The sequence below is a fragment of the Manacus vitellinus genome, unplaced genomic scaffold, assembly GCF_001715985.3.
Source record: "Manacus vitellinus isolate BGI_N305 unplaced genomic scaffold, ASM171598v3 scaffold_4_pilon, whole genome shotgun sequence".
Taxonomy (NCBI): domain Eukaryota; kingdom Metazoa; phylum Chordata; class Aves; order Passeriformes; family Pipridae; genus Manacus; species Manacus vitellinus.
The window spans coordinates 28,496,566-28,512,895 of NW_021940604.1; the positions used below are offsets into that span (position 1 = coordinate 28,496,566).

A 16,330-nucleotide genomic window follows, 5' to 3' on the forward strand; every position below is an offset into this window, starting at 1 on the left:
TGTTATGAAACAGTGTTAACCTATTGCCAACAGAAAGCTACCTAAAGCAATCCTGTCCAGTTAAGAGCAATCTCTGCAAGGTACTCAAATTTAGTAAAATTTTCCAGATTTACTTTGAAAAAGTACTTTTATTTTTTTCCTTCTTGGAGGCTCGAAGTGGAAGAACTTTGTAGTTTATAGTGATGTTTTGGATGCTTTTCTAAATTGATTTTAAAGATACTTTCATTTTAATGAGAGTTGGGAATATTTTCTGTGGTACTTTCTATGATCACTTGAGGAAAGAAATGGCTCTTATGTCAGAGAATATGCTTGTATGGTGGGAAGATCTTACAGGCTGTATTTAATCTGTCCAGGCTCCTGGCAGTTTTCTGCCTGCTTGCAAACCTGTTCGCTTCTTTGACACTTCAGAAAGAGGGAAGATTAGCAGTTCATATTACTTATCTCACTAAAGAGGGAACAAACCAAATGGTGAAAGTCTATAATAATCCAATGGCTACATTTTATCTCTTTTATACATAGCTAAATCTGAGACTTGTATTTTTCCTTCCTTCTTTGTTCTGTAGAATAAATGTAAAGATTAAATTTGTATGCTAATGGAAAACAACTTTTATTAATAGATTATCATAAAAACCTTTCAGACACTGACTTCCCTTGTGGCTAGATAATGTGGTTTTTTTGCAGAAGGCAGATTTCTCAGCAGACATAAATCTGGTAAATCAGGCCTTATGTTTTGGGTGTTTAAAGTCCGTGTTAAGTTGGCTGCAGATACAGAAACTCAGCGCTTGAGTGACTGTAGGAGCCAGTACGTTCTGGGTGGTCTTCAAGTATGGTTTGTTCTTATTGCCATGTGAACTCATTCGTTGGTTTGTCCTTCAAGCTCTGTGTACAGCTTTGATTTAGAAGCTTGTTCCTGAAGGATCCTGACATCTTTTGCGCCAGTGTGGAGGTGACTTAGAGATGTTTCTAAAGCTTATTCTGGCAGAATTTAAAACTTAGGTAACCTTTTAAAAAATAGTGTGTGAAAGTGTGTGTGGCCCATATCTTTGTTCTCTTGATTTTTATATATAAATAATATTTATAAACTAATTAGATCACCCAAGTCTATTAGTGTGACATAAACTCAGCTTTCAAGGCTCACTGAAATTTTATGGCTTCCTTCTAAGAATATCAGTAAAAGCTACATTGAAAATCGACTTTCTTAGTTAAGAACAGGTATGCCATGATAGAATGTGCAACTTTTTAGCTGTGTTAGGCCCAGTTTACAGAAATAATTTTAACTACCTAAGGTGTGATGATGATTGGTACAAGTGCATGTAAAGGAAGTGCTGAGATCCTGCACTGAAACTTTCATGGCTTATTCTTCCCCTCTAGACCTGTTTTCTTGCTCATTGTTTTTCTGATACTGTTATGCTAATATCTTTGCCATTTGGGCAAAATTTATTCATCATCTCTATGATGCTCAGTAATACCTCGTAGATTTAAATGTCATTGTTTTGAGAGTCTTTGGGGATATCGAGATCAGAGCCCTGATGGTTAAGGCCAAGCATGTATTTTCATAGATCCAATAAGACTTACAACAGCTAACAGCTGTGTGCTTGTCTACAAATGAAATAAATGTGTCTGAATGAGACCTAAAACAACATGTTACTCCAGTCCTGGCAAATGTTAGTATTAAATGGTGAGATTCTTATGATCTGTCTTTTGTTAGGAGACACAGTGTATTCTACTTTTCCCAATAAAAATAAAGTTTTTTTACAGGGAAAATTTTGCTATCCTGATCTTGTCCTGCCTTGAGAGTAAATATGTCACATTTTACTTACTTTATTTTTTTGGCAGGTTATTTGGGAAGGGAATACTTTGTTGAACACAACAGCACAAGATGACTTATGATTCCTGCTCTTCGTGGGAGCCTGTCTGGATTGGTATGCATTTTGTTTTGTTCATTGGTTTTTGGTTTGGTTTGGGTTTTTTTTGCTACACTGACATATAGTGATTGTATGTATAGTCCACTTAAAATTTAGGAATCCAAGCATTTAAAAAACTTCCAGTTTGTTAGCTGTGTGTTAATAACTAGAAGGAGACTATGAATTAAAATAGTATATTTTCAGTAATGTTTTCAATGTTTACTGTTGTTCTAGGTACTACAGTATTTAATTAGCTCTTCATCATGAATATTAGTTATATGACCGTTGAGCTAGTGGGAAAGTTAGAAGGCGGGGAGATATGACAGTACAAGAAATGAACCTAGAACTGTGTAAGTCCTTTCACATGATCTACAACTTGAGAACATGAGTTTTCCTGAGAGCTAAGAAAATAGGATTATTCTTTACATTTTGCATATTTGTGGTTTGCAATAGTAATAATGATTCCCATGGCTGACATTTCTTGACAGTTAATGGCTCTCTGAATTAAGGACAGAAGGAAATACCCTCAAGAGGGCAATTAGTTGTACTAAATGACCCAAAGCAGAGGTGACTGTTTTCCCACAATTGCTACAGTAGTGTTTATAGAGTGGAAAAAAGGACAATTTCCTAAATTAAAGTAATGCCTCTTGTGAATAGTTTTATGGGTCACCTACTCATGCAGTGGAGTTGATTAGTTTCAATTTAGGATATGTAAATATGTATTAAAACTGAAAACTGCTGGTTCCTTTTAGGTAAGAACATTGTCCCTGCTGATTTGTGCTCTGACTCATTCTTTGCACTGGCTTTAGCAGAAAGGATTCCATTGCAATGTGTTCCTGCCTCTACTTAATTGCACAGGAAACAATGCTTGTTTCATATTGAGAGGGGTGTATGTCCTGGGCTGCTTTGTGTAATAACGGGGTGTCAGAGAGCACATACTCGAGTATTTTCTGTTGGCATATAAATTGTTTTGAAAATAAAATAAGCCCATGGCCTTCATGCTTGTTGTTACTGTTTTCCCCCTAGAAATACTTTGCTTTTTAAATTGATTTTATGTTGCAAAAATAATTTTTGCCAAAGTTTGCCTTTAAAATAAAACCATTAATAGTAGCTATAAAACATGCAGAAGCTTCCCATTTGTAACCTTAAAACATCCCCAAGAAATAGGATCACTGTACCAGGCATTGCTAGCTTCAAGTTTCTGAATAAGAATGGTGTTTTTGTGTGCTAGACCAAATCTTGATGCTGATCAGTATTGAAAATATGCTTTTAGCAGACAAATATATTAAATCATTGAACATTTTGGCAGCTGTGTTCTGATCTGCATTAAACCTGTTATGGCACTGTTAGGTTCCCTGCTGCTGATTTTGACTGATGTTGCCTTTGCATATAAGATATAATGTTTTATTTCCAGTTGAGCATGCTATCCGAATTTTGAACAGAAACCTTTTAGCTTCTAAAGCTGTTAAAAACAGATGCCATAGTTCTAGCAATAATTATATTTGATGAATGGAATTTGTGTGTTATTTAGCTTTAAGTATGTACTTTATTGAAATAATTGTGTCTATTATGTTCCATAAAAAGAAAGTTGCATATGAACGAGAACCTTGCTTGAGAGAATATGTGCATACACAGTAAATTTTAGCACTGAAATTGAAAACAGTGATTGTATGAACCTCTTTTGCATCTGAAAAGAACCTGTGAGAGCACATGTTCCAAAAGTGAGAATGCTGTGACAAAAGGGTATCTCTCTGCCTCTTGCTTGAGCACTTGACCATCAATAGCCTTACCCATTTAAACTATCAAAGCATGGTTGTCTTTTACAAGCTATGTGATTACCATTCAGGAATGACTGTGGCTTTGAAATGACAGGATCTGTCTTTCTCAAAGAGCGAGAGAGAACTGATATAGAATTGCTGTGAAGTTATCTTAGTGGTTCCTTTCATCTTTCTATCTTTACATAATTTTGGGGAAGTTGGAAGGGTAGGAAGAAGGATGGGGGAACACGTTTAATAATCATGTAGATGCTCATGGTAGAAGCCCTTTAAGTAGAGGGAAAAAAAAAGGACTTATGACTGCAATAGAAGGGATCCTCTTGAAATTACTGGCTAAATTGTCAGTCACTTTTATGAAGGATGATAGCTGAGAAAGAGCATTGCCTGCAGGTTAGATAAGTGTAAATCCAAATCACATCTGAACATGCGGATTCAGTATGCACTGCACAGAAAGATTTCATACCTCAGAGTGATTAAACAGAGTACAGAGAAGAGTGTTGCCTGGAAATCATCAGGAAGCAGTGAGCACAGGAGCAACACTCAACAGTTACTTTTTATGTTGGATCCAAAGCCTGCAGTCCTCTTACTAGGTTAGGTGTCTTCTTTGCAAGAGTTGATCAGTGCTCACTCTTTCGTCCTTGAAAAGATACGGCTGATGATTTATGCAACAACCAAATGGCCTCCACTCATTTCTACTTTAAGCAGTTGGCTGGTCCAGGCAGCAGCTTGCATGAGGTCATTCTCCTTCTGTTAATGCCACACAGGAAAACATACAAACGTCACACTGAGGGGAGGAAGCACAAAATAGGAGGTAGCTATTTGCACAGTGAGCTGGGATGGTGAGAGAGCATATGTGAGATTACTTTTCTTAGACACTTTTCCTGGGTTTGTTAGGAATAGGCTATAGATGTCTGTGAATCCTTTGTCCTATAATCTGGATGCTCCTTGTCTTGAGAAATGTGGAGTAGCGCAATCTTTCTGACTGAATTAAGGGTGCAGAACATCTTTGCTCCTGCTCCCCTTGTCTGGTTCCTTCTGTTTAGAAGGAAAATTTATGATAAAGCAGTATTTTCTAAAACTTTGGTCCTTTACTGTGGAATATTAGAATTGTTTGGTTGGTTTTTGTTTGATTTTTTTCCTCTTTAAAGCTTTTATGATACGTGTTACCATCTAAGCCTCTGCTGAACTTCATACTTTAGAGTATAAAGTTATGTGGCATAAAGGATGTAAACTTAACCTAAGTAAGCAAATTCTGTTGTGTATATTTAAAGTTAGTCCAGTAACTGCATATGTATGTGCTCAAAAGTCTGTATTCAAATCAGATGGCCATGTACCCTTTGCTGTCAGCAGAGGGAGATGGGTGATTCACTTCTTCCTGACATGGACATCTATATAAAGATCATGTGAAATATGTCCTAAATTGCCTTCTTAATCCACAGAAGCTCTATGGCATCCACAACATCCTGTGGCAAATGTTTTCACAATTAATTGTGAAATAATAATTTCCAGATCTGGGCTCCTCAGAGACACGGACATACTGGAGAGAATAGAGTGAAGGGCTACAAAGATGATGAAGAGACTGGAGCATCCCTTCTGTGAGGAAAGGCTGAGAGAGCTGGGACTGTTCAGCCTGGAGCAGAGAAGGCTCAGGGGGATCTTATCAATGTGTGTACATATATTATATATATATATATATATATATATATATATATACCTGAAGGGAAAGTGCAAAGAGGACAGTGCCAGGCTCTTTTCAGTCATGCCTAGTGACAGGGCCAGAGGCAATGGGCAGAAGCTGAAACATCAGGAAGCAATTTTTTTTCCACTCTCAGAGTGAGTGAGCACTGGAACAGATCCCTCAGAGAGGTTGTGGAGTCTATCATTGGAGATACTCAAAAGCCACCTAGACATGGTCCTGGATGACTGACTCTAGGTGGTCCTGCTTGAGCAGAGAGGTTGGACAAGATGACCTCCAGAGGTACCTTCCAACCTCAACTAATCTGTGTTTTTGTGATTCCTTTGACTTTTCGTATTCTTATGTTATGAAAGACAGCAATCATTCACTTTCCCTGTGCCACTAATAACTCTGTAGACCTCTATGATACCTTTTTCTAGTCACCTTTGAATAGAGATCGGGTGGTGCAGAATTGAACATAGTACTGAAGATAAGAAGGTGCCATGGATATGTACTGTAGCAGATACCATATCTGAATACACTATATATATAGCTACCTCCTGGTTTTCTTCTCAGTGTCTTTGCTAACAATTCTGAGCACTTGGCTGATGTTTTCATAGGCCAGACTATGAAAATTTGAAGATCTGTTTTTCTTCTGGGGGGTAATTATTGGTTTAGCACCTGTTACTGTACAGATAACTTTTTTTCAGTCCAGGCATAGCTTTATCTCTAGCACTGAATTTTATTGGGCAGACTAGTGGCTTGCCACTACTCCTCAAGAAATCCTCTATGCCTTTTTATAGTTGATCTTAGTTTTTATTATATTACCCTGAAAAACAGTTCATGTTCATCATCAGCAAATGTCATAGTTTTGCATTTCCCTCTTCTCTTTTGCAGGTTGATGAGCTTGGACCCTAGTATAGATTTTCTTTGTAGGATCATTCTGGTGACCTTTTTTCTCTGCAAAACTAACTGCTCCTTCTTTTGTTTCCTGTTTGAAACTGATTATTGTCTATAGGAGGGTTTTACATGTATCTAATGACAGATTAGTTTCTTTTAGAGCCCTGTTGGAGAGACCTTGTCAAAGCCAATCAGAAATGCAAAAGTTACCTTTGCTGGCTTATTGCTTACAGAGCTTTAAAAGATACTGCCCAGGGGATCTAATTTTCTTGCTCCAAGATTTTAAATCCAAAATGATTTGTTGAATTTATTCTCTTTTGCAGTCCCTGCAGAATGCTACAGCTTCCTTTCCTCTTCAGTGTTCTTGTCTTGTGGAGTCATAAACCTCAGTGGAACTTTGGGTGAGATTTTCTTGTTCATTGCTAAAATATTTCCTACTTATTCTGGAAAGTTCTGTTAACCTTTTCACTGTTGGTTCCATACTTTATTCTAAAAAGTATATTAAAGAAGACTAGTAAAGGAAAAGTTTATAAAGACCAAAGAAAGAATAATTTCAGCTAATATAGATACTTTAGCTTGTAATTAGCATTGAGGCTTTCTCTAAAAGAGTTAGTGTAAAAATAAAATTAAAGAGAAATAATGGGGGGAAAAAAAATCTAGAATAAAGTTAATGGAATTTTTCATTTTTGCAAAAATGTCAATATACATAACTAGTATACTTTTGCTGAGTTTTACAGTCTTTGAAATATAATAGGATAAAATAGAAAATTATATCATTCCCTCCCATTCAAGCAGTCAAACCTCTAGGAAGTGGAATTTGTATGACTCTCTATTGGGTTTATGTGACAAGCTTTTGGTAGCAGTGGGGCTACAGGGTTGGCTTCTGTGAGAAGCTTCCTCTGTGACCAGTAGAACCAACGTCAGTTGGTGCCAAGACGGACCCACCAGTGGCCAAGGCCAAGCCCATCAGTGATGGTGGAAGTGCCTCTGGGGTAACAGATTTAAGAATGGAGAAAAAGTTACTGTGCAGAAGCAAATTACAGGTGGAGAGAGGAGTGAGAATATGTGAGAGAGCTCTGCAGAAGGGAGGATGTACCCCAGGCACCAGAGCAGAGATTCCCCTGCAGCCCGTGATGAAGACCATGGTGAGGCAGCTGTGCCCCTGTAGCCCATGGAGGTCCACAGTGGAGCAGATTTCCACCTTCAGCTCCAGGAGGACCGCGGGCCAGCGAAGGTGGAGGCTGTGACCCCATGGGAAGCCTAGAGCAGGCTCCTGGAAGGACCTGTGACCCTTTGGAGGGAGGAACCTATGCTGGAGGAGGTTTGCTGGCAGGACTTGTGACCCTGGGGGTGACCCATGCTGGAGCAGCCTGTTCCTGAAGGACTGCACCCTGTGGAAGGGACCCATGCTGGAGTGGTTCAAAGAAAAACTGCAGGCTGTAGGAAAGACTCATGTTGGAGAAGTCCATGGAGGACTGTCTCCCGTGGGAGGGACCCCATACTGGGGCAAGGGAAGAATGTGAGGAGTCTTCCCCTTGTGGAGGAAGGAGCAGCAGAGTAAACATGTGATGAACTGACTGCAACCCCTATTCCCTGTCTCTCTGCGTTGCTGGTGGGGAGGAGATAGAGAAAATTAGGCACAACGTTAAGCCCAGGAAGAAGGGAGGAGTGGGGTGAAGGTGTTTTTAAGACTTAGTTTTATTTTCTCATTACTCTACTCTGATTTAATTGTTAATAAATTAAGCTAACCATTATTTTTTTTGCCAGTGAAGTATTATCCAGTGAAAGGTAAACTTTTGATCCAACACGAAGCATGTGGTCCTTGTGTAAATTCATAAAAAAATTCCTTCCTCCCATCACTTTTGCCCAACGTTGATACCAAGCAGAACCTGCTTAAATACCGCGGGCAGGATTTGTGCTACCAAACATAAGCTGTTTGTGTTAGCAGCACAAGCTTGTCACTGTGTGCAGAGATGGAGGAGATGCCCTCTGAAGATGGCTCTATCCCTTTTCTGATTATAAACATGAAAACAGCCAGAAGGGACTGTTGCAGTCATCCCGAATGAATGAGGTGAATCCCACTTTCTGTTTCTGTCTGTAGTGATCTGTTTTTTAAAAGGGCATAGAATCCATCTGGTTTCCAGCTTGATCAGATGCCAATGTGCTCTGAGAGTCTTTAATAGTCTTCAATAGTCCAAGATAGAGGGGAGGAGCTAGCACTGAAAAGGGGAGAAAACTCTCAAATCTTTGTATTTTATTTATGAGAATGTGTACATGTAAGTACATGTAATAATACAATACTAATACAATACATGTAAAGATAGTAAATATGAGACAACACATGTAAACTATAAAAAGAAATGTTGCATTGTGTCAGTACCTGAAAGGGGCCTGCAAGAAGGCTGGAGAGGGATTTTTTCCAAGGGTATGTAGTGATAGGACAAGGGGCAGTGGCATTGAGCTGAAGTGAGGGAGAATTAGGCTAGATACTAGAAAAAAATTCTTTACTGTGAGGGTGGTGAGGCACTGGAACATGTTGCCCAGAGAAGTTGTGGATGCCCCATCCTTAGCAGTGTTTAAGGCCATGTTGGACAGGGCTCTGAGCAACCTGGTAAAACCTAGTGAAAGGTGGCAGTGGGGTTGGAACTGTATGACCTTTACAGTCCCTTCCAGCCCAAACCATTCCATGACTGTATAATGGCAAGGGAGAGAGCTGAGCAGTCTAAGGATTAGATCTACAGGGAAAAAGAGGGTGTACACAGTTAAATTATTTGGGATACCAAGTTGAATTAACAAAGACATGCCTAGACCAGCAAAAGCAGGAAAACTTGCTGCCATGGGAAGCGTTGTAGTGAGCAAAGAAGAGATAGTTTCCTGCATCTTGATATGAGTCAGTCTCTAAATGCAACAAATTGAGAAATACTTTTATCCTGTGGATAAGTTACTTGATAATTAGTAATAGGTTAGAATGTTTTGGATGTTTTTCCTGAGACACCTAATGTGGATGACTGACACAGAACCAAGAATTCTGTATTATGTACAGTAACTTGGATAGGTAGGCTTTTTAGTGCTTCCCAAAGAGGCAGATAGGCGATACTGAGACTATTTAAACTATTTAAAAATGTCATTAAAGTTTCCATCTGTAGGCAATTCCAAACCAAAATAATGAAGTTAGTTTAAAAATTATGAGATTTAAGTAAAGATACTTACTTGATTTATTCACTCTTAATCAGTAAAGTTTGTTTTCAAACACAAAAGTTTTCCAACCTTGGTTATGATAAGTAGGGAAAAAAACTTGGTGAGTTGCGAGTATTGCATGGTATCAGCAGCACTACAGGAGCAGGAGAGAAAGGCCAAATAGTAGGAGACTTCTGTGTCTGGTGCTTAAGTAAATTGTGTCAACCTGAAGTGTAAACATATATTAAAGGTGCTTTTTTCATTAAGGAAAGGTGAGCAATCATTTGGTTCCCATTGGTTTCAGAGTTTTACTTTGTTTCTTTACGTTTCTTTCTTATTTTTCAGATGGAAATACTGACATGAACTTAAGAACTTTGATGCTTTCAGACATTGAACTTTGATTGTTAAACGATCAGTTAAAAATACTGCCTGAACAAGATGAAATGCCTTGAAGACTTTTGTTTCTGCTTTCATTTCTCCTGAAGCAATGGTTTTCTCAGCAATGTTGACACTGGCCCACTCTGGGACCTCAAATGCTACTTTTATTGTCTATGAAAATGCCTATACGAATTTTACCACTCCCCAGTTCTTGCTTCACAGTGGCACAACACAGCCGTTGAGATATAGTTCAGGTGTTGTGCTCACCACTGAGAGAAGTACTTTTCTGGTAAACACTACAGCTATCCTGCCATCGCAAGAAGTTTTCAGGAGCTTGAGTTTGCCACTCCAGATCATTCTTTCTGCTGCTATGATATTTATCCTATTGGTTTCTTTCCTTGGAAACTTTGTTGTCTGCCTCATGGTCTACCAGAAGGCAGCTATGCGATCTGCAATTAACATCCTCTTAGCAAGCCTGGCTTTTGCAGACCTGCTGCTGGCAGTGCTGAATATGCCATTTGCTCTTATAACAATCATTACCACTCAGTGGATTTTTGGGGATATATTTTGCAGAGTTTCTGCCATGTTCTTTTGGCTTTTTGTCATAGAGGGGGTAGCCATTCTTCTCATTATTAGTATTGACCGATTTCTTATCATAGTTCAGAGGCAAGATAAACTGAACCCTTACCGTGCAAAGATTCTCATTGTGATTTCCTGGGCAGCATCCTTTGTTGTTGCTTTTCCGTTATCAGTAGGGAATCCTAACTTGCAGATACCCTCGAGAGCACCTCAGTGTGTTTTTGGCTACTCTACGAGCCCAGGTTACCGAGCCTATGTGATAGTTATCTTGCTAATTTCTTTTTTTATTCCCTTCCTGGTAATGCTGTATTCTTTTATGGGCATACTCAACACCGTCCGCCACAATGCAGTTCGTATCCATAGCCACCCTGATAGCATATGTCTCAGCCAGGCCAGCAAACTTGGTCTCATGAGCTTACAGAGACCTTTTCAGATGAATATTGATATGAGCTTTAAAACTCGTGCCTTCACAACCATCTTGATTTTATTCCTTGTCTTCATAGTCTGTTGGGCACCATTCACCACTTACAGCCTTATTGCCACGTTCAACAGCCACTTCTACTACAAGCACAACTTTTTTGAGATAAGCACTTGGCTCCTTTGGCTCTGCTACCTCAAGTCTGCACTGAACCCACTGATTTACTACTGGAGGATTAAGAAGTTTCATGACGCATGCTTAGACTTGATGCCCAAGTTCTTCAAGTTTCTGCCACAGCTACCTGGCCATACAAGGCGGCGCATTCGACCCAGTGCCATCTATGTGTGTGGGGAGCACCGGTCGGTGGTTTGAAACTGTGGCTCTTTGACAATGATTGTTGTATTTTGGGATTGTTTTCCGGCTTTAGGTCGAATTTTGTTTTGTTTCATATGGCTTTTTCAGTATGGCCATAACTTGATTTAGTTTTCCACTACTCTGTGCAATTTTGGGAAGATAGAGGGAGGGAAAGTGATTGGTTATTGTTAGGTTTACTACCAGAATACAATGTAAACAAAATAACAAATGTTACCTCTGGGATTCCATGGAAATCCATTCTTTTAAATGAAAACTACATTTGTAACATTTTGTCAGGTTTATGCTTACTAGGCCTGCAATCTAATTGTAGGGACTTTTTATGCTGCTAAGATATGGTGTATTTAGTTGGTGTAATTTTTCTGAAAAATGTTGCTGCTGTCTGCCAATATAATAGATCCAAAAAGTCTCATTAGATTACTTCTATTTAATTTAACAATATTTCAGAAGTTTTCATTATAACATTAGAAAACTTTTTTTTAATATTTCCATTAATATTTTTGTGCACTTTACAAAATTTACTATATAATTTGTTCATTGGAACATTTTATTCTGTATTGAAGGTGTATTATTATTGCTGTTATAATTTGTTATGTTGGTGAATTTCAATGAAAGACCCATGTAAGTTGTAGGAGGGCAATTTATGTTGGTATAGCTACATGTACAGTCATAAATTTGCTGTTTTTTTAACAATTGGTCAAAAGTAACTAACTGCTCAGTTATCAGAGGAGTTAGAAGGAGAAAACAAAGGAATGGAAGGGAAAGAGAGCAACAAAAATTCCATGACCTGAGGTTTAGGCTAACACAAGATTTAATAAAATAGTGTTCATGTGAAAATTATTATGAGGTAAAGGGTGACTGTAGTTATTACTTGAGGCTGTTACAAGCTACTCAAACCTGATGATATGCCTGAAAACCTATCTGAAATAGTGATTTTTGGGCCTGCAATTTATACTGTGTTTTCGTAGTGATGTTCCTGCTCAGAGCTCATATAAGGCTGGGTATGCTCTACACTATTGAAATCATGCTGTCAGGCATTTGTTGGGATAGAATTAGAAATAGTAGGGTAATCCAGAAAAGAGATGGCAAATAACCCATAGCTGAGGTTAGGATTTAGTCTACATAGTAATTACAGGGGAAGAAAAAATCCTCAACTTGCTTGTTTTACAATTTAAGTATTGGACCAAAACCATAAATAGACAATCACAGAATCATAGAATGGCTTGGTTTTGAAGGGATCATAAAGATCATCTAGCTTCAACTCCACTGCCATGAGTACAGACACCTTCCACTAATCAGCTTGCTCAAAACCCCATCCTTCCTGACCTTGAACACTTCCAGGGATGGAGCATCCACAGCTTCTTTGGGCAACCTGTTCCAGTGCCTCACCTCCCTCACAGGGAAGAAGTTATTCCTGTATCTTATCTAAATCTACCCTCTTTCAGCCATTACCCCTTATAACAGTCAGCCAGCAGAATTTGCTGGGAATGTAAGTTAAATTCCCCTTTTCCCTCTGATACTACTTTACATTGATTTTTTTTCATTGCCTCTTTGTCTCTGTAGTCGCTGCTGCCTCAAGGGTTTATTCTGCTGTTCTCATCTATTAGGCATCAGCTTCTCTCCCTGAAATGCCAAACTACCTTTCTGATTAATGTCAGGCTGTCTTGATACCTGCCTGGAAAGCAGAATGGCAAAGATTTTCCTTAATGATGGCAAACCAGACTCAGATTATTTTTTTTTCAATCAGCTAAATAAATATTGTGAGATAAGCAAAATTAAGATTTAGGTTTGGGCTTTGAAGCTCAGAGGTTTTTGCTCTGAGGCTGGGGAAAAATGCCTGTAAAATCTGTGTGTCCTTGCAGTGAGCTTTTTGAGCCCATGACTGAGAACAGGGGCATTGATGTACAACAAACCTAACAACCAGAGCTAGAATTTGGGCTTCTCTTGCTTCCATCTCTCTTTCTACTTCTGTCTATCTACCCAGTACATGTTTGCATGAAGAAAATACCTTGTTCTGTGTGGATGTCCAGAGACTGCTTGCTTCCTGAGGATAACAAAACATTCACACCCCAATGTGAATTCTTCTTCAATGAAGAACTAATTTAAGTTATCGCTGTTCTTCTCATTGACAGCTATTGCTAAAAGTGTTGGCAGTATTTAAATTTTAGGAGTATAAAAGGAACAATTTTGAATTTAGTAATTTCATTTTTTGAAAAAAGCTGCTAGCTGAGGCTGTGAGGTTGTGGGTTACATGTAAAGTTACGTGTTGCCCAGCAGTGGTGAGGTTATTGATGTCCATGCTTTCCTTTCCTTGTCAACTTCACTGATGATGGTATGGATTTTTCTGATTGAAATGACAGACAGTAAAAGACTTCCACTATAAAAGAGAGTGTTTTAGTGTGTCTTTGCAGTAAAGCTTTTATTTTTCAATTACATTTACATTGATAGCAGAAGTTTATGACCTGGTTAGTATGGATTTTCCATTTCAGAGCTGTCATACCTGTTTTTCTCTGAAAGCAGCAAAACTGTGCTTAAAGTAATAGAGAGCATACACTGTCTAAATGGCAGGAATAGGTATTTTTGCTGTCTTCCAGCACTACAACGTAAGAGATTTGAATGAGTGTTGTAAAACATAATAATTCAAGAAGAGAAGAAGATGAGTAATACAGGAAAGTTAGTGAAATTACTTTCTTGAAGGAGGAGGGGAAAACATTTTGTGGGGATTTCTCAATTTGCGATAAGTACTGGCTGTGAAGTGGAAATTGCAAACATCAAAGACAGTTAATTTGTTTTGATAATTAAGTGTTTGCTTACACTGACTGTAACAAGGTTTCTTCTCAGAGCTGCATCTGCTGATCCTTAGAGAAAAGAAACCCAAATTGCTGGCCGTATTCAGAGGTAATTTACACAGTGATACAGTATTCACACTAGGTTTTCTGAGGTGATGAGAGCATACGTGAACAAAAGGGTGTTCAAGAATCAAGGTGGTTTAGAAGTATCCCCAGGGTAATTATGTGTTTACAGGTCTATTTGAGCTATTGTGTCTAATATACATCTGTAGAGCAGTGCCTTGATAATTGCAGCTGAAGTCCTAGAACCAAGTTGAAGACCTCTAAACTGCTCAGTCTTGCTGCCTGTGATCCTGCCAAGGATCCTGCATAACCATGCTAACATTTGTAATGTCAAAACGTAAACATGTTGGCAGAATTTGGGCTATTGAGGCATTTTAGTGGGCTTGACCAAGACCAAGGATTTTAAAAACTCAAATAGATCCTTGTTGACTCTATGTGGGAATTATAATTTTCTTCCTCTCCAGAAATGAGTCATTGCTAATCTGTATTCCCTCATGTTACATTTTCAGACATCTTTAGTATGGAGGATTTAAATGAATGTATTTTGAATTATGTTGCAGTTTAATTCATTCTGTCAAAGCATGCTGCTTACAGAGTTCTCAATTGTATAAATCTATTGATGAAATGATTCTTTTGTACTCAAAGTTGTGTATTTTTGTCATTTCGTGTTATTTGTGTAAAATATTTCTGTATATAGAGAAAATTGTTTTGCCTCTTATTGCTTTCTGTTACTATTTTTTTTCACTTGTATGCTTAATGCTTTCATATTTTATTTTGAGCATATGCATAAAAAACTGTAAGATTTCAATGATTTTTCTGCGACCTTTTGAGATTTCTAATTCTCAAATCATTCAACAATGCCCTCCTTGAAAGAGATTTTAATTTATTTTTGTGTGAAAACTAAAAATTCAGAGCACAAGTTTGTTGTGGTTAGAATGGTGAGGAATATCTTAAGTCCAATTTTCCAGGAGCCAGTATGAACTGGCTTGATCTTTTTGGGTTTTTTTGAGAAGTAGTCCTTTTCTGATGTGGAGAAACCTTGAATTACTGTTTTAAAACAAGTGGCATTGTCTTTTCTGTGCATATTACACCTGTGAAAACACTTGAGAAAATAAACAAAAAAAAAAGAGAGAAAATAAACATTCTCCAAAAAGGTAGCAAAAATCTTCAGAATTGACTCTATGTTTGTACATTCACAGGTTTCTTGGATTTAATGCCCAACTTCATAGTCTCAAACAATTTATTTTATCTGTATATTAAATAACAAAGATTGCCTGATTTAAGTGGTTTTGTTTAAGCCAAAATGTTTCTCATGTAAAGCATTTAGAGTGCTCTTTTCTAAGGCACGGGGGTAGAGACATGTCAAAACAATTGAAAATAGTACCTAAACCAACTGAAATAGTATCCAGCAAGAGAGAGAATACCTAAAAAGAATATAATTTTCCTAAAATACTGCCTGAACTGGGTGTACTACCTTTTAGTTTGGACTGAGTAATTAAGATCATCTTATTCTACAATAAATAAACCAGGCAGCGGTACTGCATGGCATGATTCATATCAACACAAGATAATGACCTTTATGATTCAAGTGCTGCATGTTTGTATGTGACAGATTATTCTCCATATTAGTAGAGTGACAAATGTTCAGGCTCTTGGCTGTTTTGGGAAAATCTTTCAGCTTGCTAATGATTTAACAGAAATTCTGCTGGAGCAATTTCTCTAAATGCTAAAGTCAAAGACATGTCACTAAAGAATTCCTGAGAGGGAATGGGTATTTCTGGTTGCTTGGAAATGGCCTTTCTCAGCTGCCCACATGCCTGATGGTGAGAACTGTACCTCTGCAACAACCACTTTTTTCTCTCTTGTCCTCTTCTGGTCCCCCCGACCTCCCTGAGGTAGCGCCTTCTGCACTGCTGTGTTGCAACAGGTACGGTGGCGGCAGGAGGAGGTGGAGGTGCCTGGAGAAGCTGTGCAGCCAGCAAACCTCTCTCCTCTCCACTCTCCCCTGCCTTGAGTTCAGGTTGGACTGAACAGGAGCACATATATTTGCCTCTAGTGCAAATATATGTGCAATATATAGCAATCCTGCCAGTGCAGGATTCTTGTTTTGTCCCCCGTAGTGTTACAGGTTTTATTCCACACTCATCTTTTGGAGCCCAAGCTACATCTCTCTATAGCCAATTCATGACTGAATAAGAATCCCTTAGCTGACTTGTTTCTCTGTCTCTGTGGCTCTGGGCACAGGATCTGCTAGTGACCCTCCACCATAACAAAAGGTCCTATAGCTTGCTCTCAAAGAA

At 38.4% G+C, this 16,330-nt stretch overlaps 1 protein-coding gene across 1 annotated transcript; it reads left to right on the forward strand.

Annotated features, from left to right (window-relative positions):
• The first annotated feature begins 1,834 nt into the window (after window positions 1-1,834).
• On the forward strand, window positions 1,835-15,183 carry GPR63 (G protein-coupled receptor 63). The gene is made up of 3 exons (XM_018078370.2): window positions 1,835-1,922; window positions 6,578-6,655; window positions 9,777-15,183. The coding sequence occupies exon 3, from the start codon at window positions 9,919-9,921 to the stop codon at window positions 11,176-11,178; it is 1,260 nt and encodes a 419-aa protein (XP_017933859.2). The 5' UTR covers window positions 1,835-1,922; window positions 6,578-6,655; window positions 9,777-9,918; the 3' UTR covers window positions 11,179-15,183.
• Window positions 15,184-16,330: the final 1,147 nt, after the last annotated feature.